Source organism: Rhynchophorus ferrugineus, unplaced genomic scaffold (genome assembly GCF_030347505.1).
Source record: "Rhynchophorus ferrugineus isolate W39M unplaced genomic scaffold, kcgeb_rfMv2 rfM4, whole genome shotgun sequence".
NCBI classification, from domain to species: domain Eukaryota; kingdom Metazoa; phylum Arthropoda; class Insecta; order Coleoptera; family Curculionidae; genus Rhynchophorus; species Rhynchophorus ferrugineus.
Window position 1 is genome coordinate 22,827,131 of NW_027472583.1, and position 27,549 is coordinate 22,854,679.

The window sequence follows — 27,549 nt, forward strand, 5'->3', positions numbered from 1 at the left end:
TTATGAAAAATCCGTTTGAGATCTCTTAACGTTTCAAATATGCAAATATGTTTTATTTTGCCCTTTCTATGTGCTCAACTTCGACCCAAAACCAATTTGAATCTTCAAGCATAATTGTTATGTAAAAATTAATTAAACTTATAAATGAATAACTCAACAGTTATCCTATATAAGATAATATTTTTGATAACACAGTAAACCTTCCTGTCTAACAAATTAAGCAAAATTCTTTGTTCTGTAATGTTATATAAATGTTACAAATTTCAGCAGATATGTCTCTTTTAATCTAATAGCAAAAAGTTTTTTTTGTTAAAAATTAAAAACTTTTAAGTTTAACTTTTTCTCATTAGTCAAAGTGAAATATCTTACCAGATCATATAAATCAGCTTTCAGCAAATCATTTAATCTCATCATTCGATAGAATATTGATGGATTGCTATCTATTTACCACAGGCACTTTATACTGTTTGAAAACCTATTAATATTTATTTAATGTTTTTTAATTATACATAATTTTATAAACATCACTAAAAAGAATTAAGAGACTTTTACAAACAAAGAAAAAAGGTTTTGCATCGTCATAATTAAAGGATCATCATAATTTAATCGTACATAATTAGAGGATCGTTTGAATAGGTATAATGAAGTTAATTAATAATTAATAAACCAATTTCTTCACTTCCCTGTCGCAAACTTACTTTGGCAATCATTGGTTATTCCAAAAAATATGGTAATCAAAATCGACTGCCTTTTATTGATGGCAAATGAATCATAATCATTAATATTCTAGATTTTTTAAATTACTTAGCAATCTATTAAATGATTAATTGATTAAATACAAAATATAATAATATAAAATGTAATGGTAAATTACCATCTATTGTAGACAGAATGCAATGTTATCACGTCTTATCTTATTTATATTTGATTTCTTAATTAACTTGGTACACAAATCACATAAAGTTCATCATAAAATCAATAATGGAATGCTGAATTATTCATACATGAGAAAAATACATTCGTACGTGTGACGTGTTTTATTTGAGCCATGTTTAAAGATTTACGTGGCTTTTATTAAGAATGATTGTCACATTTTGTACTACAATAATCATAAAACATGAACTGATAACGGTGTTTTTACAGGTTGTGATATAAAATTAGCCTTCTTTATTTCTAATCTGTTTTCTTATGTTGCGTAACAAATACAGTAATTCTCCAAATTCAAATTTACGATGATAATAGAACTAACAAATTATTACATCATGAAAAACATCAGTATGCGTGAAGAATGAGTCACTGAGCCATATGTCGTTGTTGCTTCAACTACTATCTTATATCAATTTTCCCACCAATTTAGCTACTTGCATGTATTCTGATCATATTTTTCGCTTTGAAAGGGAATTTATTTAGATAATTTGGTATATTATATATTAAGCAAAATATTTTCCATAATTATCTAGACATTTTTCACGTCCTTTTATCGACATGGCGATATCGACTCTAAAATATAATGTTTGTTTAGCAGCAATATAATCATCAATACATTTTCAGCATTTCCAAATCATTCCACGCTGCATCGATCTGAGCAAGTGGCATTCAAAAAATACGTCAGGATACAGACTCAAAAGAATCAAACCATCTGATCTTGTGTAGTGTTGTGTAGTGAGGTGCATATATTAAAAAATTTAGCAGTGACATGTATAAACATTATTTCACCAGAGACTGAAATAGGGCCGATGGATCCTCCTAGTTATGTACCTAGATTTAAGTTATCGTAAAGACAAATTGTAGGTTAGACGGAAACGATTAGTAACAATATATTAATTAAATAATTTAAAAAATCTTATTTTCCAGATTCATTAATTAATCTGTTCCTTGAAGCCATGAAGTACTTGTCATAGTTCAGTTCAGTTGAACACACGTAGATAGTTTAGACACGTAAGATAACTTACCTGCGAGGTTGATTTTATTTATTTATATGGATTATAAACACTAATAAACATAAATAAGATACATAGATGAATATAAAAATGTCATAAGGTCAATACACAATTAATTAAAAAAGAGAATAGCCTCACAAACATCAAGTCTCCACCGATATTTTTTCATTCAATTTATTCCTTTGTTGAATCTAAGCACCGGACTTTCCTTAGATGTGATCTTGTTAATTTGAATTTGAATAGATTTTACATGGTCACTATTACACTATACTTGCATCAGTGACTATTAGGTTAGTGATTATTATATAATTTTTAATATTTACTATGATAACCCAAAATTAATTATAGATTAATTATGGGTAATCACTTAGATTCCAATAAATACTAATAGAGTATTTATGATCATTATATTTTGGTTCTATATTATACTATACTACTCCTATAAAGGAGGAGATAAAATTATAATTTTATTTGGATTCACACAAGTCATTAATATATATTACTAAAGTTGTAAACACAAAAAAATTATATATATATATATATATATATATATATATATATATATATATATATATATATATATATATATATATAGCCATACAAAAAAGAATTAATAAACTTCATCAGAATTAATGACGTCAGCACGCCATAATGTTAAATAATACGCAAATATGCAAATATGTTTTATTTTGCCGTTGCTATGTGCTAAACGTCGACCCAAAACCAATACATAATTGCAATTACATAATTGTTATGTAATAATACTCATATTAAACTTATAAATGAATAACTCAACAGTTATCCTTAAAGGTAATATTTTTGATAATTCTCCAATATCGCTTCTTATGACTAATACCAAATTCATTGATTTTATTGTATATATAATGACAGAAAACCTTCCTGCCTAACAAATTAAGCAAAATTCTTTGTTGTGTAATTCTATATAAATGTTACAAATTTCAGCAGATATGTCTCGTTTAATCTAATACCAAAAGTTTTTTTTTAACTTTTTAGTCAAAGTCAAATATCTTACCAGATTCAGCAAATCATTTAAACTCATCATTCGGTAGAATATTGATTTACTGCTATCTATTTACCACAGGCACTGTATACCGTTTGAAAACCTATTAATATTCCTTTATTTTTTTTTAATTATACATAATTTTATAAACGTCATTAAAAAGAATTAAGAGACTTTTACAACCAAAGAAAAAAGGTTTTGCGTCGTCATAATTAAATGACCCTCATAATTTAATCATACATAATTAGAGGATCGTTTGAATAGGTATAATGAAGTTAATTAATAATTAATAAACCAATTTCTTCACTTCCCTGTCGCAAACTTACTTTGGCAATCATTGGTTATTCCAAAAAAAATGGTAATCAAAAGTGACTGCCTTTTATTGATGTCAAATGAATCGTGATCATTTAATATTCTAGATTTTTTAAATTACTTAGCAATCTATTAAATGATTAACTTAATTAACTTGGTACGCAAATCATAAAGTTCGTCATAAAATCAATAATGGAATGCTCAATTATTCATACATGAGAAAAATACATTCGTACGTGTGACGTATTTTAATTGAGCCATGTTTAAAGATTTACGTGGCTTTCATTAAGAATGATTGTCACATTTTGTACTACAATAATCATAAAACATGAACTGATAACGGTGTTTTTACAGGTTGTGATATAAAATTAGCCTTCTTTATTTTTAATCTTTTTTCTTATGTTGCGTAACAAATGCAGTAATTCTCGAAATTAAAATTTACGATGATAATAATAGAACTAACAAATTACTACATCATGAAACACATCAGGATGCGTGAAGAATGAGTTCAAGGAAGCTTCAACTTTGTTGTATTCTGATCATATTTCGCTTCGAAAGGGCATTTAATTAGAAAATTTTGTTTACCATGTATTAATCAAAATATTTTCAAATAATTTTCTACAAATTGTTCACATACTTTTACGAACGATGTTTCGAACATCGATACACTTTCGCACTTCTTCAGCATTTCCAAATCATGTGCCATCCCAGCCACGCTGCATCCATCTGAACAAATGGCATTCAAAGGCCTACGTCTGGTAAGTACCCTGGATGTAGCAAACTCATCTGCAACAGTGTCAGAAGTCATGCAACGTGTACGTTAACGTTATCATGCAAAGACGAGAACTTAGTCTCTATTTCTCGGTATTGGCGGCTTTTCTTGAACAATATATCATAATATTCAGGTTACATTGGTAGGCCTCAGCAGTAATTGTCTCATTCAGTTATTGCAGCACGTAATTAACATACTTGGTCCCACTATATGTACACCAAAATTTTAGAGTCATTAATTAATACTCCGCTTCAGTGTATATATATAACATACATTTCTGTGGTTAGGATTGTTGCAGTAGATTCACTTTTCGTCGCTACAGAAAATTCTTCCTTTTATTTATGGTAAACGTGATGGTAAAACAGCTCGAAAATATATTTTCTTAGCCATTTTTCTTTCTTTTACATCTTTATCAGTGTATATTCAAATCTTAAGCTGTCTTAATTTATTTTTAATTTTGAGCGGGTTTTGTTTCATTTAACAAGTCTTGCATTAATTTTCTTCGAACTTTTATGCCACTTCACATCGGGTGCATTAAATTCCGCAATTTTCTGCGTCATTTTGTCACAGTAAATGGGATTTGGATTGAAGTGAAACTGAATTCGTGTACAGAAATTTATCTAGGAAGTAAATGTCTTCCAAACTGGTGAAAAATAGTTATTATCGTTTTGAACTTATGAACCAATAGGGTACAATAGATCATGAAGAAGATCCGGTTTATAAAATAGATATTTTATTTTCTATATATCTGTTCGTTTAGCTCAAAACCCATTATAAAAAATGCTATGTTCAAGTACGAATTATTTGAACAATTTTCTTGTTTGTTTAAAAAGAATTTTGGTGAATGTAATAACTGTTACAGAGATCTATATTCTAGGGATTCTGAAAAACCACTACCAAAGGACATTGTTATTAAAAATTAGGTTATTTTTACTAGAGAAGTTTTGAAATGTTCGTACAATTAGTGAACAACTAAATAGGTATTGTATATAACGCAAATACTAAAAAGACATATAAAAGGATTAGAGATATTGTAAACATTACTCAATAAATAATGATTCCAGGTACTATCATTACTGCCTACTGTATTAAATATTAGTCAACAAGATGTTTAATAACACTTACAAGAGATGGAAATAGTTCAAAAACTAAATATATTGGTTAAAATGTAAATCGACGTAAATATTTATTAAACTGAAGAACCATTTGTGAAATATTATTTCAAAGAAGAAGAACCTGTAAGATATTGTTACCGAAGATGAAAAATTAATAATGTTGGTATCCTATATGCAAAAATGTATGATAAAAACAAATAATAAAAATTCTATACCGGCTCTAATAAGACGTCAGCCCTCGATAGTAAACAATATAATAAAGCATTTATTCAGATTCACAATATTTCAGTGGCAAGACAGCTTATAAAGTGTTTTATTATATAACTATACGATGAAAATTGTACTTTTTGATAAATCACTGGTACTTTGAATAAATTATTATACGTATACAAAAGTCATTAGTTACAAAAAAAATATTTAAAAAAAAGCTTAGATTCAACGGTTTCGAAGATATAACAATACGTTGGTATACATTTATGGTATTGTATCTAAGGTATATTAATTTGAAAAAGATGAACCACACTCAAGAACTCACTCGATTCTAACACTAAGAAATTAATTATAATTACTCTTATATCATAGTTTCAAAATCAGAATACTAAGGTTATGTTAATTATTCTTAAATAACTAGAACGGACTCTTCAGAAACAAACCATAGTATAAATTGAATACCTTAATTTTGTATATATTTTTCATTATGCTAATAATAAATTTCCTAATTCTTTAAGTTAGTTGTACTAATTACCAATAAATATTAATAATTTCAATTTTGCATACGTGTACAAAATTATTACAACATTTAAATTAATATATTTAAGAGTCGTTAAAAATTACTTACATTTATTAGAGAACAGTATTAAACACAGAATGGTATAATGTTAAGATTGTCTGAATAGTCCTATATTTAAAGAAAGCTTATCTAATCTCTGTCAATATAATGTTAAATCAGATCTCTCTCGCAAGTCATATAAACAGCCATATTTGATGCTATAATTAGAAGGCATCTAATAATTTTTTCTGCTTTAATATTTGTAACTATAAAAAATATTAGATATGATGAAAACAGGTAAATTATAATAAGGTACAATAAAATGTATACAAGTATATTTTCTCTAATTTATCAAGATTGTGATTGTACTAAGCGTATAATTTTAAAGTTACAAAATGGACAGCAGTTGACTATCCAATGTTTGGTAAGCAAATTCAAAACGACAGATTTAGTGAATAGTTCCTTGCGCCAGAACAACCATTAACTTGTGACCCGTCTTTTGTAGTCTTCAAATGGAAAATTCTCGGGACATAGGTCTGCACTCCCACAAGATTCAGTTGGCTCAGGGGTTCAACGCTAATGACTAAAGACAATGCGATTTTGTCGCTGATTAAGAAATCCAAAATTTAACATCAATTTTAACCGAAAATAATATTAAACCGACAAATAACATATTTAGCGACGAAATGCATCTTTAAGTGGATGGCTACGTTAGCAAGCAAAATCAATATCTACGGAACAACATCATCTCATACTACATCCATTAAACGACAAGGGATATCTATTCATCAACTCAAGAACTCTGAATTATATTAATTTATTAATTTACTAGTATCTGCAAGTGGATGTTCTCAATCAAGCTGGGAATAATATAATTGGTTTTTTATGCAGCGAACCAGGTTTCTTGGAGATTTTTGTTTAGTGTAACCTATTTAGAGGCCTCTAGAAAACGGAGAACGTTCAAAATAAGTTTTAAAACAATTCGACGCATGGCATAATGGTTAAAACTCTGGAAATTGCAAATCAACATACAGAAAACTTGTTTCGCATCTCAGTCGATAAAGTCAACAACAACAACAAAAAGGCAACGAGATAACAAATTTTCTGAACCGGCATTGCCAACCACTCAAGTAATAATTAAATAATTTCTTCGTTATTAGTTTCATCTACAACCCGAAACTATGTGAGCAGTAATCAAATAATCAGCTCGAGGGTGACTTTTATGCGATAAGCCCAGAGAAAGTCCCACGTAACCCTCTAAAATTTGTCAATTTATGGTTAGGTTTCTTCGATTGTATTTCCAACTTTTCTGACAAGCGGAGCCTTAAAAAAACTAATAGGTACCAAGTTCTCGTTGAAGTAACTAGTTGCGGGTGCCCACCATTACTCATCGTCCAAGCGAACATGGTCTTCTATCTATCCATGTTAAAAATACGCCTTTGCAGATTAGTAACACAAATAAGAAAAACTTAAATCCCGTTTCCTACACTTCAATACACACAAATTTTTGATTAACTCTGGTAGATATAACATAAAATGGTCAATATAACGATATAACAAAGTATATTTTGAGGTTCTGAAGGGCATATCTAGGTAAAAATAGAAGTCTAAAAGATGCAATCGAATAATACCCATGCTAATGCCAATATAGCAGTAATATTTGAATAGCCAATTGAATATTAAACCACTGGAACATTGGCATCTCTGGCATTTCAAATTCAATTTTTCTATCTGAACTAAAGTTTACATTAATATGCGAAACCTAAACCTACACCTATTTATCTATTTACAATATACACACAATTTAGCTTAATACCTACCTAAAGCTATTTATTTATATACAATAACATATCAATTGAAAAGTTCGCCGCCTGACACATATATGTCACTACTAGAATTAAATCCATATGTTTTTTAGTTAGCCCTAATCCTCAAAAGTTGCATGTATAAATTTGACAGCTGTCAGATCATTAGTTTGTGAATTATAGCATTTTGAGTGAAGCAACTATGTTATTGTGAAAAAATGGATAAAAAGGAATTTTACATATTGATAAAAAATTGCTTTTTGATGGGAAAAACACAGTTGAAGCAAAAACATGGCTTGATGCCGAGTTTCTGGTCACCGCCATGGGAAAATCAACCATCAAGGACTGGTATGCTAAGTTTAGAGGTGGCAAAATGAGCACCGAAGACGGAGAACGCACCGGATGACCAAAAGAGTTTGTTACCGACGAAAACATTAAAAAATCCACAAACTGATTTTGAATGACCGTAAATTGAATGAAATAGCAGACACTCTAAAGATATCAACTGAACGTGTACATCATATCATTCACGAATATTTGAACGACAGGTTGATGATTCGGAGCAGTGTTTGAAGATGATCAAGCATAATAAACCCGAGCTTTGTCTCGATATGTGACAATGGCTCGACGAAACATGGTTCCATCATTTCACTCCGAAGTCCAATGGACAATCATCCGAGTGGACTGCACACTATGAACCCGATCCAAAGCGTGGGAAAACGCAACAGTCGGCTGGCAAGGTTATGCGGTCTGTATTTGGAGATGCGCATGGAATAATTTTCATTGACTACCTTGAGAAAGGAAGGACCATGGATAGCGACTATTACATAGCATTATTGGACCGTTTAAAGGACGAAATCGCCGAAATATGGCCGCATTTGGAAATGCTGCTTCAAATGCACTTCAGAAGACAATGCACAGTATCACAAGTCATTGAAAACAATGCCAAAAATCCATGCATTGGGCTTCGAATTGCTTCCTCATCCACCGTATTCTCCAGATCTGGCCCCCAGCGACTAATTCTTGTTCTCAAATCTCAAAAGAATGCTCGCTGAGAAGAAATTTCCGTCGAATGAAGAGGTGGTCGCCGAAACTGATGCCTATTTTGAAGCAAAGGATAAATCGTACTCTAAATCGATAAATCACACTTGAAGGGAGTTATATTGAATAAAAGAAAGTAATTTTGCCAAAAGAAATGTGTTTTGCTGTGGTAGGCCGGGGAATTTTCAATTGACCTGTTATATCGTCTTAACTTGAGTGATAACCTGGGTCATGTCAACTTTATAGGAAACTTTCGTTTACGACTTAATGGCTTACATCTTCAGACAATAGAACAAGGAAAAGTTTAGTGGGATCAAATAGCATAATCCTGGCGGCCAATTCACATCACATTCACCTCAAATCATCTAATATGTGGTCTACGTCTATATCGTTCTACTTGCACCTAAAAAAACCCAAAATGTGTTAAGTTGGAGTTTGTTCATTGACTGTTCCAGATTCTCTTGCACACTTTTATGAACAGTCTCCAATGCGATCTTTCTCCGATTTTTCAATCTTAATATTCACTATACATCGAAAAAAAGTCGAGTACAATTAATTGGTTGTTAATCAAGTCTAAGTTAATCGAATCCGAAGAGACACTGACTTAAAATAGCTAACTTAAATTAAGCATATAATCCGGAGTAATTTCTTTATGTTCAATAGTTTAAGAATAATAAATGTAAGTCGAAAACAAGAGATACAGCAGAAGACCAAAAGTGTAAATGAAAGTCAAACCATCACTGATTTTAAGTTTAAACGAAACTTAGTTTAAAACAAATGTAATTAACTTCTTCGCCTGTTTTAGTATTAATTTTTAACATACAGTTTAGAAACTTTCTTGGAAATCATAAGGCTCAGATAAATATCACTGTAAACGTAATATATACTGATAGGATGATCATTTTTAGAAGTTTTAAAATGCCAAAAACAATGTATTTCAAAGGCTATGCTTCATATCCTCTATGTTTTTTAGTTTTAACCATTTATTGGCAGCATTTGGTTATTACATTAGAAAATTATGTATCGTGGTGTCATTTTGTACCATCTTTGGATAAAAACTTAGGTAATAAAATTTTATATAATATTAGAGTTCCATGAGTGTTGGCCTTGAAGGGTAATCCATTTTGGACAACCTCCTTGTCCTTTGTTTGCGATGATTTTTTTTTTGGCCTGAAACCGGATAGGGGAATCCTGTTACGGATACCTGATCGGGAAGACCCGCAGGAATAAGCGAGTTGGACTGCCTCTGGGCTACCCACTAAATCCCACCCTATCAGCTGATCCTATGACCCTAACTGATACTTCTTACTGTTAGTAAGGAGGGTGTCCGTAACCGATGACACCGTTAAGGGGCACAAGGGCCTGGCAAGGACGTGGCGTCGTTGTCACACCACGCATCTTGCGGTACATGAGTTAATCGCTCGCCGAAGATGGTCGAGACAATTTGGAGTTAGAGCACGACGGGACACGGAGTATCGGCTGTGATAGAATAAGGCTACGAAGAGCCGAATAATTTATTGGCCTAAAATATCGGCCAGCTCGGTTATAAATCTATTGTCCGAGAGACGAAGAGTGGAGAAATATCTCGAGTAAACCTCGGTCAAACAGTAAAATATTTAGACATGACACTGGAAGCCAAACTAAGTGGAAAGATGAAAGAAAGGAAATGATCCAAACTTATAAAAACAAAGTACCCCGCAGCATTGTTAACACTCCAGAGAATGTTAGAAATAGAATCAAGTGAGATTGCGTGAAGATAAAACCCCGAAATAACTATCCGACAACAGTAAACTTACCCGAAGGTTTAATAGACAATAAGCCCTTGAATTGTGTATAGAATTCAGCAGTGAAAGTACATCCATAAAACGCTAATTCATTTTGGATCTGAAATCTCAGATGTAGACTTTGCTTCAGGACTAAAAGATTGCTTCGTGACTAAGCGAGAGTCACGCCATCTATAACTGTAACACAGGTCCAATTCCGGTTGAAATTGTACATTACAAAACATATATTTTCGTTGAATATTTATTTTAATAGTAGGATAAATATTTATACATTTTTTTCACATTATTAATATTGCAAATAAATTAATATAAATTTAACAGTTTCGTAATAATCAACATACAATTGTTTCTACTAATATACAGCTACACTTACTGAGATAATTGTTATTAATAATACAAAAACAAAATTAAACGATAACATTTTTGCTCTATCAGGGAGAGGTGCTGGTGCTGGTGTTACTGGAGATGGTGTCGTTACTGGAGATGTTGATAATTCTGAAGTGGTACTAGTCGTGGGAGTCTCACCGAATTCATCTAACTCATATATCTCGTACAATTCTGGCAAATGTTTTTGTAACCATTCCAAGTTACCCTCAGCTCTGGCAAGAGCAGATTCACAAGCCTCACGGAAGTCCTGGTCCAAACTAGACGTGTCAATAAACCTTCTTAACTATAACAAAATGTATTAAATTATCAGTACATGATAATTAGGGCATCGAACCTCTTCGATTTGTTCCGTTGTTGTAAATCTTTCTGCTAATCCAGAAATTAAAGTGGACAAAGCGTTCATACTCTGATATCTAAGTGTTATATAAAATTAGCTCTTAACTTTAACAAGAAATATGGACCTATACTACGAACCTCTCGGCGATTTCTTCATAATTTGCTTGAAGGAATCGGAAAGCCACGTCAACACCACTTGGATTACTCGAATAAACAGATGTGAAGACGATGCTGGCATCTTGTGGTCTTATACCCGATTGAGGGTTGATAGATTTATTAAGATACCTAAAAATAACAAAAAAATGAAAAGTTTTATGACTTTTGTCGTTTGTTTCAAATTTTTAACTTTTTGTTGCTTCCTTCTTTATCTGTATTGAAATGAGGAGATTATTTGTTTGAATTTTAATTCTGCATTGTTCAACAGCTTAATACTAAAAATTTAGTCATATGGTTACTATCTATTGCTATCCAATTATATGTTTACTGGGACCTGTTTTTATATTAATAAGTATATTTAATAATATTAGCAAGATAATGGTGGCCGCTCTTGCCAGTAAAATTCATATTAGATGAACATTTTAACGTTAAGTGTTAAGTTGTTGTGGTTTTTATTGAAAATAATATCAAGAAATGAAAAATATAATCTTAGATTCACCGAAAAGAAACCATCCTCGTACTAAGCGGGTGACGAATTAAAATCAGCTTGATGTTAGCTCTATCAGAGATCAAATATATGTAATGTATAAAAACAGTGAGCAGTTTTTTCAATATAATAAAATTATTTCAGAAAAGACTGTTAGTATGGAATGTATCCATAGAAAGCTTATACATAGTAGCTATTTGACCGATGTGGAGCATCCCTTCATACACTGTTAATAATAGGGTAATATAGGATTTAAATAGTGTAAAGATAAGCCACCAGAATAGATCTAATAAGCTTCCAAATATTGCTTTTAAAAGAATTCAATTTTTAAAAGCATGAAATATAATCCAGAAGACATGGTTAATGGGAATTCATGGCAAGATGATAATAAAAATAGTGTTAAGACAACAAGTTGATGGAAAAAAGGTAAATTTTGAAATAAAAATTGATTATCATAAACATATTGTTCTTCATTGTTCTAAAAACAGGAGTGGTTAATAACACCTTCAAATTGTCTTGGTCGAACGAACGCGATCAGACACATTGCAAAACTGTAGCAAATTGTATTGTAGAGTGTGAAAGATTTTTGTGTCGAGATATGTGTGTAACTGCTTACAATATAAATGGACAATTGCTTAAAATATGTGAGGAGAGAAAGAATACCAACTCTTTTGCAGATATGGCGAATGCATTAAGGAGGATGCAGTGATTAAAAATAGTTTTATCAAGAAAGATGTATACATGCAGTAACAGAACAAACTAAGGAGAAATACAGTGATATCAAAATTATTTTACATGGAAACACTGTACGGAAAGAAAAAAGAACTAATTAAAGTAAAATACATTACTTGGTTATACAATGAAATAGTAGTAAATAGTAGAAATATACTAGAAAAGAGTTCAATGTAAATATAATAAAACACAAGCCTAACCTACAAACCATTTTGACTGCATAATTAATTATAGTTTACGTCCTTCGATAATACATGTACTAGATGTACTATAATGTTAAATAAATTAATATTTTATAACGCCTTTGTTTCATTAATTAAAATTTTGATAAATTAATATACTTACTGTTCTTGTTGGGTTGGATTTTGGGTACATCCTAAAGCATTCAACAATTGTACTCTTTCGCCCGCATCGCTCGACAATCCATAATTACTCCAAATAATGTTAAAATTGGACGGCTCATTACCATGACGCAGAGCAGTACAGTAAATAATTGGAATTAAGTTTTTGGAGGGTCTAAAAATATATATCCAGATAAATCCAAATTACATTAATTAAAAAAGCTATTAATATGACCGAATACTAAAAACTATTACTACGCAATTAGATTGTCATGTGTAATAAAACGTCAAATGTGAACTAAAAATTTAAAATACCAGATATCCAGGAAAGTTATTACCGTTCTTTCTAACAGATGTCGCTAGGATTAGGTATGCAATTTTATGATTTGAAACATATGTCATGAAAGTCATCGTATGGTGATAGAAACTTACGGTGAGTATACTGTAACCTTAAGAACATGTAAGGCGTGGTTTCAAAAATTCTAAAGAGGTGATTTCGATGTGCAAGGAGAAGAAAGTTCTGATCGACCGAAAAAGTCTGAAGAAGCAAAACGGCAAAAGTTATTAGATTAGATGAAAACCTAACCTAAACTCAAAAATATTTAGCACAAAATTAACAATTGCTAGCTAAATGTTGTTCAAACAATGATTAACGACCGACTATGAGCATTGGGTAAAATCCAAAAGGCGGAAAGACAATCACAATATACATCAATTGAATGACAGGCAAATGGAAAATCGAAAAATCTTCTGTAAAATGCTGCTTCAAATGTATGATCGGAAATTATTTCTGCATAGAATAGTAACGGATGATGAAAAGTGCATTTATTTCGATCACCTGGCGATGCCGGCCGCTCGAGTCCAAGGCCAAATCGTTTTGGTGGAAAGATAATGCTCTGGTGGAACCAGAGTGGCGTGGCGTATTATGAACTATTGAAATCTAGTGAAATAATAATTAATAGTGATCGTTACCGACAACATTTAATTAAATTGAATCATGCATTTATCGAAAAACATCAAGAATGGGCCCGAAAACACGGTAAAATGATTTTACAGCACGATAACGCGTCATCTCATAAAACAAGAAAGCATTGAAAGCACTTAGATGGGACATATTATCACACCCGCCTTTATCTCCACCCGAGTTTCAATTTTTCGCATCAATGGGATATGTGCCTGCAGAGCAGCACTTCGTCAATATCGAAGAAGTTAGAAAATGGTTCTATGAATGGTTTTGCTCAAAGGACAGAGTGTTTTTTTTTCGAATAACATCCATAAATTGCTTGAAAGGCGGGCAAGACGTATAGAATCAAACGTCTAATACTTTGAATAAATAAGTTTTTCCATATTCTTGAAAATTATGCATTTTTTGCGAAAAAAATTACTTTCCGTTACACCTGGTAACTAATAACAGCACAATTTTTTGTTGAAAATGATTCAATTGGCCAATAAAAAGTAAATAAATCATATAAGATGCATATAGAGGACAGACAACTTCATAACTTTGGAACTATTTTAACAATTGACTAAGGAACATATAATAAAAAAATCAGACAGCATAGTTGTATTTAGAAATAAAATAGGAACGTACGGAAACTACCTGAATGAAAATATAATTGAAAACTATGAAGAGTACAAGAAAAACAAAAGAAGAGTAAAATGAATGCCGGAATGGGGAAGTAATGGACAAATGGACACAAATAAAACATGGATACAATTTGGGATATAACAAATAGTATAAAAACCACAAAATGTTTTATCAAAAGCAAATAAAATGATAATGGATAAAAAAGATGATGATAATGTTGATCACGGGAAACCAGAAAAAATTAAAATCGAAATTAAAGGAGTAAAAATAGAACAAGTCAGTCGGCAAAAGAAAATTAATGCCATAAATGAAACAGCTACGAGTTTATACTTCACAATGAAGTACCTTTATTAACCAAAAAGAGGTATCAAACAAAACAAAAACGTATATACATATATACAGGGAGGATATACAAAGCGAATTCTGAAACTCCGCTGGTATTTGTAGCGTCAAAGAAAACGAAATAAACATCCAAGCAACGGAAATGAAATATTTCAGACGACCAAAAAGAGTAACAATGATAGAATGAAAAACACAGGTATAAGAACATAACTCAAGATGGAACTATCAAAAGGGTATATAGGAAAAAGACAACAGAGTATAAGATAGTATGGGAAACAAGGACGAAAAAGACAAAGACCAAAAGACATCTTAAGTGAAGGAAAAAGCCCGAATAAAACAAAAATATTGATTGATTTGATTAAATGGTTCAAATGCTAATATTGACAAATGCTCTAGTCTTGATATATTGACCACATATTTGCATCTTTATGTTTACAAAGTTCAATTAATGCAAGAACTGGAACCTAATGACCATACATTTTTCACTATGCTTTCGTTGAGTTAATTACTGAAAAATTAATTCATCCTGTTCTATTTAATTCAATATGGCAATTTTACTTTTTTATTATTATATTATTTATTTCAATTTCTGAAATCAACTTATTGACTTACAAATTACTAGTCAGTAAAAATTCACCGTGATGTTCCAAAGCATGATTAACGCAATTGGAGAGACCTAACCGACAAGCAACAGAAAGAATATCACTCTGTTTCAGGCTATAGGCATGGTCGTTACTATCAACTTGAATCCATGGAACTGTGGCATATACCTTAGCCAGAAGATTCAAGACGTGCTCCTACAATAAAAGAACTTAAACAATAACAAATTCACCAAAATTAAACATACTTACTGAAATAGATTTTCCTAAGGTTGTATCAGCGCCGACACGTTGCAAAAGAAAGTTGAAACCATTGATGGCAGCGGTCCACACGTGATGAGACGTTTCATCCTTCAAGAATTCGACATAATTGAGAGCATTAGTGTAGGATATAATATTTGCTCTGGCCAGGTTGAAGATGTCATCAACCAGGGCAGCGCGATTTAATTCGGGTATCGAAGAATGACTATCGCCCTGTAAAGCCTCCGCAATTTTACTCCAGATATCATTATAATGCACTCTATAGAAACCTAAATGATAATTGAAATAAATAAATATTAGTACTCAGAGTCTTTCCTCACCTGTAACTTTGTTATTTAGTATTATCCAGCTTGCTTCTTCCTGGGGAATGGTTACAGATTCTGAAGGTTTCAACCACAAACTAACGGTGGTGTTCTCGAATCGACTGGAACTATTTGGTACGGTGTATGTAAGAGGAACGTACCAAGACAAACTTGAATTAACACCATTTAACAAAAATCGCCCCTGAAATTATATGGGATTACTAATAAAACATACTAATAAAAGTAATGGTATAAAGAAATAAATAAGTCTATTTACGTTTAAGTTTTAATTACAATAATATACCCGAACTGTCAATTAACTATCATAGAGTGTATATAGAGGTTTTATTTGAATAGGCGAAACTGAGGAAATTTTTTGCGTGGTCCATTCAATGTTGGCTCTGAGACCACTTTTTTGATTGGTTCATTTGAATTGGCCTACAAAGGCATTTGATTGGCTCATTTCTAAAACGCCATTGTTTGTTTCAGTTTCCTTACGTCGCCATTTTTGTGCCTGACATAAAAAACAATTAACATTTTTGTGTCTTAAATATAATCACTACTATTTGATTATAATATATCTTCAATCTCAAAAGTGTTGTGTATCCAGTGTATGTGCGGAAATAAAACAGCAGACATAGTTTTGCTTGGAAAAGACAATCCAAGTTAGCTAGATTAAGGATGTGTGTGTGACTTAGCATTGCATTTATCTGGCACGTATACAATTATTTATATAAACCATTTGTGTTGATATATATTATTATTTACAGGAACACAACAGAAGAAACCATGAAAATATTACCCACACATTAAAACCAAAATGTGTCCAAATGGGGCAATGGTAAAATTACATTGAAGGTAAATGTGATTATACTACAGGAAAAGTTTTTGTTACTCTTTAAAAGGTTGTTTGTAAAGTGCCATCAATTTAAAACATAATTATTTTGAAGGGGTTCATTTACTTGACACAAATGTATATTGGTCAAGATACTTATAATTAATATTTTGGCCTAAGGCTTCTATACCGAGATAACATTTTCAACAAGGATGTTAATAAAATACATTAATACAAAATAATATAATACAATTTGTAGATCAACAAGGTAAGCTTGATTTTATAGAGAAGTAATTAACATGCTTCTTTTGTTATATTGTTAATAGATGGTTAAGCTGTCTTTTTAACTCCTTGTTTTTGCCATAATAAAAGCACAACAGCAATTATTATTTATATCAAACATTTAATTTTTTTGTTGCTGTTCTTTAAAGAATTACTTTTTGTTATGTTTCCTCAATTCTGACGTATACCATACGATTTAACTGTTTTAATTATACATTCCATAATTTTCGCAATAACATTGTAAAAATTATTATAACTTGACATATATTTTTGTGTTGAACAAGTAAGTAAAATGTTCACAAACAGCTGTGCTGCTCTGCTTTCAGTATGAGGGAACAAAAATGTATATACTTTAATAGATCTTATTTGAATTGATAACAGTAAAGAAATATGCAATAGGGAAAAAGAGCTATAGACAATTTTGATTATATTTGCCACGAGATATATTATGTTTTCAATTAGATTGCAGCCATTTTTACATCCACATTTAATTATTATTTATTTATATATTTATATTTAATTATTTTATATTTACATATTGTATAATATTTGTATTTATATGAAATTTTATATTAACAAATGGAATTGAAAAATTACATTTTGATTTTATTTGAAAATTAACACTCTGTACATCACTCTATTTTAACTATATATATTGACATTTGACAACTCCGGTATACTATTATGATTAAAACTTAAATTGTCTTAAATTTAGTCTTGAACCAAAATTTATGCAGTTTATTTCGTGTGATCTTCAGTTTATAAAAATATCCTCGAATTGTAAGTTTACGACAAGGGGCTTTATTTTTTGTTTTCCCTTTTCCTTTGCATTTTGCGAATTCACAGTTAATTAGTAAATAAAAACGTACATATGTTAGATAGTCATAAACGTGACCTAAAGCGCCAATCAAATACTCAATTTCTTTTCTTAATCTTTCATTAAAATCTCAATTAAGTGAGATGAAATCATAAAACGACATCATCGTAAGAAAACGATTATTTATCCATCTGTTGCAACGTTTTAAGAAATAATTGTCCAATAAGAAGGAACATGTTAAACTTAATTTTTAAATTTGGCATACGTGAAAATTAAATTGTGTCTTTTTTAAAGAATTTCTATCGCTAGTTACCTTAACCCATTTTCTGGAGAAACATTGCGGATATTTGAATATATGTTATAAAAGGAATTTTGTCATTTGTCAACACAGTTTCATCAATCGACCTGATCTTTCTAGTCATTATTTCTAAAAAAGTAAAAACCAAAGTAATAGAAATTCCGATTTCCTTATATCAAACTAAATAACAATTTCAAATAAAACGTGTCTACATATCACTTAGCATGAAGCTAAAATCGAAGAAAGTTAAATTATGAGGTTCTAAAAATGGGCCTGACTGAAGTAGTTTATAATAAAATAATAAATGTACCGTATTGTATAGAAAATCTTATGTTCGTTTGTTTTACCAAAAGAATAAAGCTCAAGATATATAAAATTCATCATAAAAATTGCAGTATTGCAAATCTTGGTTCCCTTATAAAACTTCTAAATTTACACGAACAATTTAGAGAACCAATACTTCCCATCAATGTCTTTAATATATCTTGTAGATACACCTTATAGTAAGAATTTTTAGCGAAAAATTAAACATACCGACTGCTTAATAATAAAATTGCCATTGTCATATTGGACGTCTATCAACGGATAACCTGCTTGTGCTACCCAGTTAGACATAATAGTACCTAAGTCAGCTGGTAACTTTGATTTTTCAGTTTCGGTCAACTGATCTTCAAGGTGTCTCCACAAATCTTCTGGTTTTGTATTAAGAAATTGGCTGTAAATAAAAATAACATTAGTTTTAAGAAATTATAACGCTCTCAAATTTCACTAAATTTTAATTTGGATAAAAAAAATTAAATCACATACATTTTCAAGTTCTCCCGTGCTTCGAAGCTTTAATGTGTGTGATGGAAAATGATATTAAAGTAACAGAAGCAAATTGAATGCTTGGGTGCCATTTAAAATGTGTCAATTGTAGTTGTCCTAGATGTTCTTAAGTTGTTTTCATATTTTCTAAAAATGGTATTGCCCTATTGTGAATATTTCAAAAATGTCATATTAATCTTTCAGCTCATTGATATACCTGCAGCTTTTTTGAAATTGGCATATAGCAATATTTGTATGATGAGAAAAATTAGGTATGGTACCCTAATTACATTCTTATTTTTAGAAGATGTGGCACCCATAGAGATTCATGAACAATTATTAAAAATATATACCGAATTCGGTGCCGAACAATCTTTTCAATATTTTTAGTGTTAGATATTTACTCAATAAATCACGCACTTATTTTACATAATATTACAATGGGTAGGCCAAGTAAAGGTACAGTCCGCAATAGGAAAAATAGGAATAAAGAAACAATGATTGAAAATAAGAAGCGCTTCAGGTCCCGGGGTCCGATACCTAGTCTATGTGATATGACAAATGTTCTAACTAAACAACGAAAAAGTTATTTCCCCGCCGGAAATCAAACCCACGACCTCCGTTTGGGAACTAAACGCTTTAACCATTACACCATAGAAGCAGTTGTCGATCATATTTCTACGAGGCCTCATATGCTATAGTTAGTGCTTAAAAATCAAACTGAATGGTTTTTTTACTAAACGACTTTCCGACTTTCCGACACATCAGTTTTGCAATAACATTATACCCAAATATCTGATTAGTTTAGATTAAAAATATGTGAAAACATTGTGCGTGCCTTTAAAATTTGAGCGTTTCCCTCGATATCCCCCCTACCCCACCTCGGAAGTGCACTGTTTCGAATAAAAAAAGAATTTTGAAAATCGATCCATAATTGACGGAGAAATCGAAGAACATACATTAACAGTCGAAAGTAGAACCTCCTTTTTTGAAGTCGGTTAAAAATAGTTTTTATCACAGCTATACTTACTATTCTAATAAATAACTTTTCAGTCCATTCTGAAATGCATCAGGGCCAATGATATATTCAGCCATACGAAAGATGCTAGCTCCTATAAAAAAAAATGCAGAAATTTTAAAGGAAATTTAACGAAGCAAACATTGACAGGTCAGTTTTCTTATTATAACAATTATAATATAATAACTATATCGAAATAATCATCAGTTTGGTTTTAAATACTTGCGACTAACCCTTAAAATAAGAAATTCGGGAAAATCGATTCATAACTTGGGCATCGGAATTTGCTGGAGCTTGTAGTGCCTGAGATGAAGCTTGGGAATCAGTCTCAAGAATTGGTTGTATAACGCGCGTAACAAACTGTTTGTCCAACTCCCACTCCGGAAGCACCTAAAAAAAGTATTACGTCATAACAATATCAAACTCGGTGTTATTGAAAATGTACATCATGGGTCGTGAAATATTCGAAATAGGTAGCGAATCCCTCATTAAGGAAAGTCTCGGACCACCAATCCATAGTAACCAAGTTTCCGAACCACATATGAGCAAATTCGTGAGATATAACAGTGGCAATGTTCTGCTTGTCCCTGTTAATGGTGATATCATCATTGTACAGTAAAAGTCGCTCCCTGCAATATAACGTAGTGAATATCCCGAGAATAAAAGCATTTGTAATCAAACCTATATGTCACCAAACCCCAATTTTCCATAGCACCAGCTGCGAAATCAGGAATAGCGACCTGATCCATTTTAGGAAAACCCATTTCAGCATAACTATATAAATACAAAAAATGTTATATATTAATACGATTTAAAGCTAATGAAGATTAGCTCATGTATTACAATTAGAATGAGCAATCTGCTGGAAATGTTGAATACAACTTGCTATTTTTTTTATTTAAATTATTTCTTCAATGCCATTAAGTAATATTTCAGTGATATTACTAAAAATTACAATCTGAATAATACTTGTCTAATTGGTAATATTCAGTCAGTCATAAATTACTACAAGAAAAAACCAACAACTTGATACACTAATTTTTACTGTACTAGTGTTTTTACACTAGTACCCATAGAGAAATAGAGATCATACTTCATAGGAAATTTTGGAGAAATGTTTCGCGACGTCCAACATCTAGATGTAGCTAATTACTTGTTTTATTCGCTATAAATGGCGGCGGGATTTAATTGGCTTACTTCGTTTCTATGGTACGTTTGTTGTTCATTTATTTTGAGCACCATTTCCAGTACAACTGACATAAGGAATAGTGCGTTAAGAGATTAAATTATTAGTTCATTAAAATTGATAAGTCGGTAATACAAAAAGTAAAGTGAATTATCGGTCTAGGAAGTGTTGTGTAGCCGGATGCACAGATATTAAAAAAATGCAGAATCGTTTTCGTTCGAAGAAGTATTGGTTGCAATTAAAAAATGGTTGATAATGTTAAAAATCTCAAACCGATTGGATTAAGTATCAAAGAAATTGATGATCGTTACAGCATGTTTTGTTGTTGTAAGCTGGGGTAAGTTTATTCATATATATAAATATAAAATATTTATTTTTTAATTTTAGATATTTAGAGATTTTTTTGCAAATGGCTATATATTTTTCCTCTTGGATCAATAGTTGCAGCTCCAATAAAATAATAGCTCTTGAATGCTAATCAATTAAGAGAGTATTAACCTTTACACAAGGAATTTTGGTGTAAAATTTATTACTCAAGTAAGAACAAATTTGTTAAAGTGTCATCAATTTAATAACTACCTTGAGTGGTTTATTTCATTAAAGAAAAAAAAAACTGCAATTATTCAAATAAATATATTGACTTAAGGCTACTTAACCGGGATAGTTTTTTTGGATCTAGCTCATGGATTCAGGAATATACATGCTCGGCTAGTATGTATTATTTTTTCGAAATAATTTGAAGCGCACAACATAAGTTAATTTTTTTCATCTCATTGGCCTTCAGGAAAATGTTAAGAGGATGAACCTGAGGGCTATTTAAATAATTTACATTCAATATTAACAGGGGATGACTCTATAACATCAATTCCACATGTTCCTATATGAATAAATGAGTCAAGGTAATATCTTATGCCCCAGAAAATTGTTTTATTATATTGTCAGTAGGTCTCTTTATTTTAAACTCTTTTATTTTATATTGCCACGTCGATAATATAACATATTTTTGTCAAATATCTTTGAAAAATGTAAATTTAAAACCCTTTAATTGTACACTACATAATGACTGTGCAGAATATTACAAATAATAAGATGTGCTATATACTTTTGGGTAAACCCATAATAAATATATAATAGATTAAATTGATGGTACTAAACAAATATAGAAAAGGGAAAAGATTGAAGAAGTAATTTTGATTTGTTCAAAAGTTCTTTGGATATATATATTTATATATATATAATATATATAATATTTATATTTTATAGTTATATTTATTTTTATAGGTTATATTTATTTTTTTGGAATTAATAAATTTATTTCAGAAATTAAATTGTTTTTTATTTAAATTTTATTAGTCAATTTAACGTGACATCAGGACTGTCACGTATATCACGCCAAACTGTATCAATAAACCAATCAAATGTCTTCACAGCGACATGTTTTTTACAAGCACCTATTGTGTAGATTTAAATTGGCCAATCAATTTACTTGAATAGCCCATATAACCCCATCTGTATGTTGGGCATGCAAAACTTTTCGCCAGAGATACCTATTGGGTTGACTCTCTATTACTCTATGCTAGTAGTACACTATACTAGCTCAAAATACTAAAAGGCTGAATTTCCTCCGAATAACCAATACATTCTTATACATTTAATATAAATTTCTTTCTTTCGGTTTCTTTACAAGTATTTTGCTGTCTTGAATATTATTTACTCTTTATAGGAATTTATTAATTTACTTTATGTGTAAGGTTGACGTAGACAAATTTCGATCTCATACAAACTTGCTTAGCCTTGAATTTTGTTGGTTGTGCTCTTTACCGATAGCCAACTGTCCCAAAACACTACCCTACAGCATTCGCTCTTTCATCTCTTTCTATTCTGAATATCATGGCTAATCTTAAGAGCTTTATCCAGAATATAAGATATTAGCAAATCTGTAAATTCTCTAGAAATATCTTGTTTACTTTAAGAGCCCCTCCTGTCACACCTTACTAAAATTCTGCGGCACCTCTAAAAAAACTCATCTTTCTTCATATGGCCTTTGCATCTTCCGTAATTCTATGAATTTGGTCCAAAGCTCAGTTTTTTAAACGAATCCAAATTGATTTGTTACGGTTATATTATTATCCTGTATTAGTGGCGCCAGTCTTTTAAGAAGAATTTTTTAGTTAGTCATTTTCGAAATCATTAAAGATGACATTCGGCGGCTTTCTGGGTTTAGTTATCATAATCATTCAAGTTATTCAGTTTCAAAAAATCAGTCAAAAAATTCAGTCAAATACCTTTTAGCAATTGAGCCTAATTGCAATTTATTTTCAAATTTCAAATTATATTTAGCCATGGGATTAATTGTACTCATATGAACAAATTCATTATATTTATCAATTAATGAATCATCAAAGTACAATATTATTTTAGACGAAATTATAAATGAGTCCCAATAGAACACTTCATCTCGATAACAAAAACTTATCATAACATGTATATACAATCGTATTAATAAATTATAAAGCTCCTTAATTCTCGAACATTTATTATATTATGATAACATAAATTAAAAATCGATTTATATTAGGCAGTAAAACAGTTATTATTTTATTATTTTTTCTATCACCCACGTCACATTAGCGTGACTCGATGAACTAATCAATGAGCAACTAATCTGACCGGCTAAGATAAAGGTATATGTAAAATCAGATAGACTTACGTATAGTTAGTAAATATATCCAAACTATTTAACAGTTTTGGCCCAATATCCAAAGCAAATTGTCTTTGGACAGATGTAGAATCTGTCGAGCATATACTGTACGGGACATCTGGTATGGTATCTACTTGAGTGCAAGTAAACTCGGACACCACAAACGCAACTAAATAAGATGGCATCAGTGGTGATGAACTAAAGTTTGTCGTTACAAAATCTCTAAAAAAATCGACGTCATTAAAAAATTTGGTGCTAACACTAAGTAATATTATGAGGACGCAGATACAATAATTGAAATGGCAAAACTCATAGAAATTTTCAAATAGATTAAATTTAAAGGATTTACAACAATGCTGTGTGTAAATCGCATAAGGTACATTTGCAACTAACTTCATGTTGAAGTCTCACACAGGGTTCACTTTCGGTATACGTCATTTAGTCGAAGCCGAAGTATGAACAAGTATTTTTTCATTTCGTTGAAAATATCTCAATTTGCGCCGATAAATTGCATTTGCGGGAAGTTTTACTTTTTACATCAATTTGAAGACAAAGGCAGCTGAAGGTCATCGAATGCAGCGTGAAGTTTGTGGTAACCATGATCTATTGACTTATGCTGCGTACAGACCGAGCCAACGAAAGACAATGAATGGGTTTGTTGGGATATTTTTAGTTCTGTTTGGACGATTTGACGACGGCCAACGAAGGTTTGTTGGCATTCACTTGCAATCCGTAGGGTGTCATATCAAAATTCATAAAAAAAATGAATGGAATCGACGAATTCGGTGTGGACGGTAGGTATATACACTATAATCGCATCCTCCGTTGAAAAACACTGGACTGCACACGATGAACCCGCTCCAAAGCATGGGAAAATGCAACAGTCATTGACTACCTTGAAAAAGTAAGGACCATCAACAGCGCCTATTACATAGCGTTATTGGACCGTTTGAAGGACGAAATCGCCGAAAACGGCCATATTTGAAGAAAACGAAAGTCCTGTTCCACCAAGACAATGCACCGTGTCACAAGTAAGTGAAGACGATGGCAAAAATCCATGAATTGGGCTTAGAATTGCTTCCTCATCCACCTTATTCTCCTGAACTGACCATCAGCGACTATTTCCTGTTCTCAGATCTCAAAATAACGCTTGCTGGGAAGAAATTTTGTTGAGAGGCCTATTTTGAAGCAAATGACAAATCGTACTACAAAAATGGTATCGAAAAGTTGGAGGGTCGCTAAAATCAGTGTATCACCCTTGAATGGAATTATATTAAATAAAAGACTACATTTTGCCAAAAAAAAATGTGTTTTACTATGGTAGGCCGGGTACTTTTCAATCCATCTGTTATATTTCCAAAACGAGCATTTTAATACATATTTTTTATTGCGTCATTTTATGGCATTGGAGTCTGTCATCTAGGAGCACTCTCAACACTTATACCTATTTCGGCTGGCTTGAATCAACTAAGGTTCGAAGAACCAATAATGGCATTTCACTTTGATTTTGATCTTGTTCTCAAGATTACATCCAATATAAATCAAGCAGTATAAATTAGAAGAAAAGGAAACATTTGGAAAATATACAGTGGAGATATTACTCACGTATCATTGGAAGTATGTTCAACTGGCATATTTGACAAGGCCGCGTAACCGTTAGGACTTGTTATTGTCAAAGTAAAATTGGCCTTAAATGCTGGTTCGTCAAAACACGGAAATGCTCTTCTTGCATAGACTGGTTGAAACTGTGTTGTAGCTAAATATTTTGTTTGTCCATTTTCTGTATAACTACTTCTGTAAAATCCATACATGTCCTCGGTACTTAACCTAGCAATAAAAACAGTAAAAAATAAATTTTGAATCAGCCATATAACTCAAATATATTTATTTACCTTCCTATAAAATTAATTGCAATGCTTAAAACTAAGCCTTCTGCTAAATGGGAGTCTAGAGTAACAGTAACTATATTGGTATCATTATTAACATTTATTCCAACCACTGTGCTGTCTTCAACAGTGAGATTAGTGATGTTAATAAAATTGTATGCTGCATGAAACTTTATAGTGTTGACGGAATTTATCACATTCACAACAATCGTTTCCGAACCTACATATTGGTCAGAGGTTCCTTTAAAAACTCCTTCATCTAGTTCCAAATCTATTGAATATGCAATCGGTTTTATATCAGTAGGTAAACGATAATCTGAAGCAGCTGCTGTAATTCCTAGAAGAAAGACCGCCAGGCCCCACTTAAGTAACTGAAACGATATTTATAATTTAATGTATGATCTTAATTCATGTAAAGATTTGAAGTTCGTATTCCAGTCCCGAAATTAAATCTAATTCAGATACTCGGCACTATTAAAAAAAATTAAATTGTAAAAATTACTTCAAGCGAAACTACCTCATTTCATCTATCATTTTATCAGCCATCTTGTTTGATTTTTCTAAAACCTATAATAACTATTCTAAAAGCTAGAAGAGTATGCTACAGAACCAGAAATGCTGCAGACATAACAATATTTAATAAAATTAGTAATCAGACAAATCAAAATGTTAAAGAGTATAAATAGCGTTTCTTCGAAAAAGACGTAAGTGAATTAAGCCCAGAAGCAGACAAAAGTCATTCACTATGGAAAGCAACTCGAAGATTTAAAAGACCAATTATTGGAGTTACTAGGCCTATTAAAAAAGATCAAAATGAATGAGTTCGACGCAACGATGGAAAAGCTGAATTATTCGCAGAATATTTAACTAACCGAATGATATTTCACCTGTTTTATTAAAAGAGCTGCCACGAAAATCAATAATCATATTGATATACAGATTCAATGTCTGTTTGGGACTGAACCATGTTCCAGAATGTCTTAAGGATACTCAAATAATTCTGCTTAAAAAACCTGACAAACCGGCATAACAAGTTGGATCATACAGGCATATTTGGCTATTACCTGCGATATTAAAATTATTTGATTAACTGTTGTTAAAACATATTAAACCATTTGTAGAAATACGAGATTTCTAGTTTGGAATCATCTCTCGACAATCAATAAGTGCACAGGACCAAACAAATTCAAAGACAACGTGGATATACAATTGATAATTAGGTGGATTCGGCCTCCAAGAGATACAACTATATAAAAAATGTGCCTAGAACTCTAACTTACACCTATGAGTTGCTCTCATTTGTGTTGCTACTAGTCGACACCGTTTTCATATGTTAACGTAAATATAATAAAACACAACCCTAACCTACAAACTATTATAACTGTATAATGAATTGTAGTTTTAACTCTTTCGATGATATATTTATTAGATATACCATAATTCAAAATAAATTATATTTGGAAACAGTATTTTTGTTTAATTAATTTATTTAGATTGGAATTTTGTTATATGTCAGAGTTGATGCGGCGACCTTGTGACGTTTTGACGTGATCAACTCAGATGACGTAGGTTCACTGTTTTATTTAACGGAGTATATTTATTTTTATTATATTCCATGTTCTGAAGTTG

General features: G+C 31.2%; 1 protein-coding gene across 1 annotated transcript in view; it reads right to left on the minus strand.

Annotated features, from left to right (window-relative positions):
* The window catches only part of LOC143196323 (uncharacterized), a 47,908-nt gene that overhangs the window by 17,761 nt on the left and 2,598 nt on the right, over positions 1-27,549 (minus strand). The window contains exons 2-17 of the mRNA XM_076403988.1: positions 25,927-26,291; positions 25,640-25,861; positions 24,044-24,256; positions 20,829-20,921; positions 20,593-20,776; positions 20,381-20,537; positions 20,160-20,241; positions 18,857-19,037; positions 16,109-16,292; positions 15,780-16,057; positions 15,541-15,725; positions 13,003-13,173; positions 11,421-11,567; positions 11,281-11,359; positions 10,913-11,229; positions 10,572-10,702 (exon numbers count right to left, since the gene is read on the minus strand). Of these exons, the coding sequence (XP_076260103.1) occupies positions 10,572-10,702; positions 10,913-11,229; positions 11,281-11,359; positions 11,421-11,567; positions 13,003-13,173; positions 15,541-15,725; positions 15,780-16,057; positions 16,109-16,292; positions 18,857-19,037; positions 20,160-20,241; positions 20,381-20,537; positions 20,593-20,776; positions 20,829-20,921; positions 24,044-24,256; positions 25,640-25,861; positions 25,927-26,291 (2,989 nt within the window). The remainder of the gene's footprint in view (positions 1-10,571; positions 10,703-10,912; positions 11,230-11,280; positions 11,360-11,420; positions 11,568-13,002; positions 13,174-15,540; positions 15,726-15,779; positions 16,058-16,108; positions 16,293-18,856; positions 19,038-20,159; positions 20,242-20,380; positions 20,538-20,592; positions 20,777-20,828; positions 20,922-24,043; positions 24,257-25,639; positions 25,862-25,926; positions 26,292-27,549) is intronic.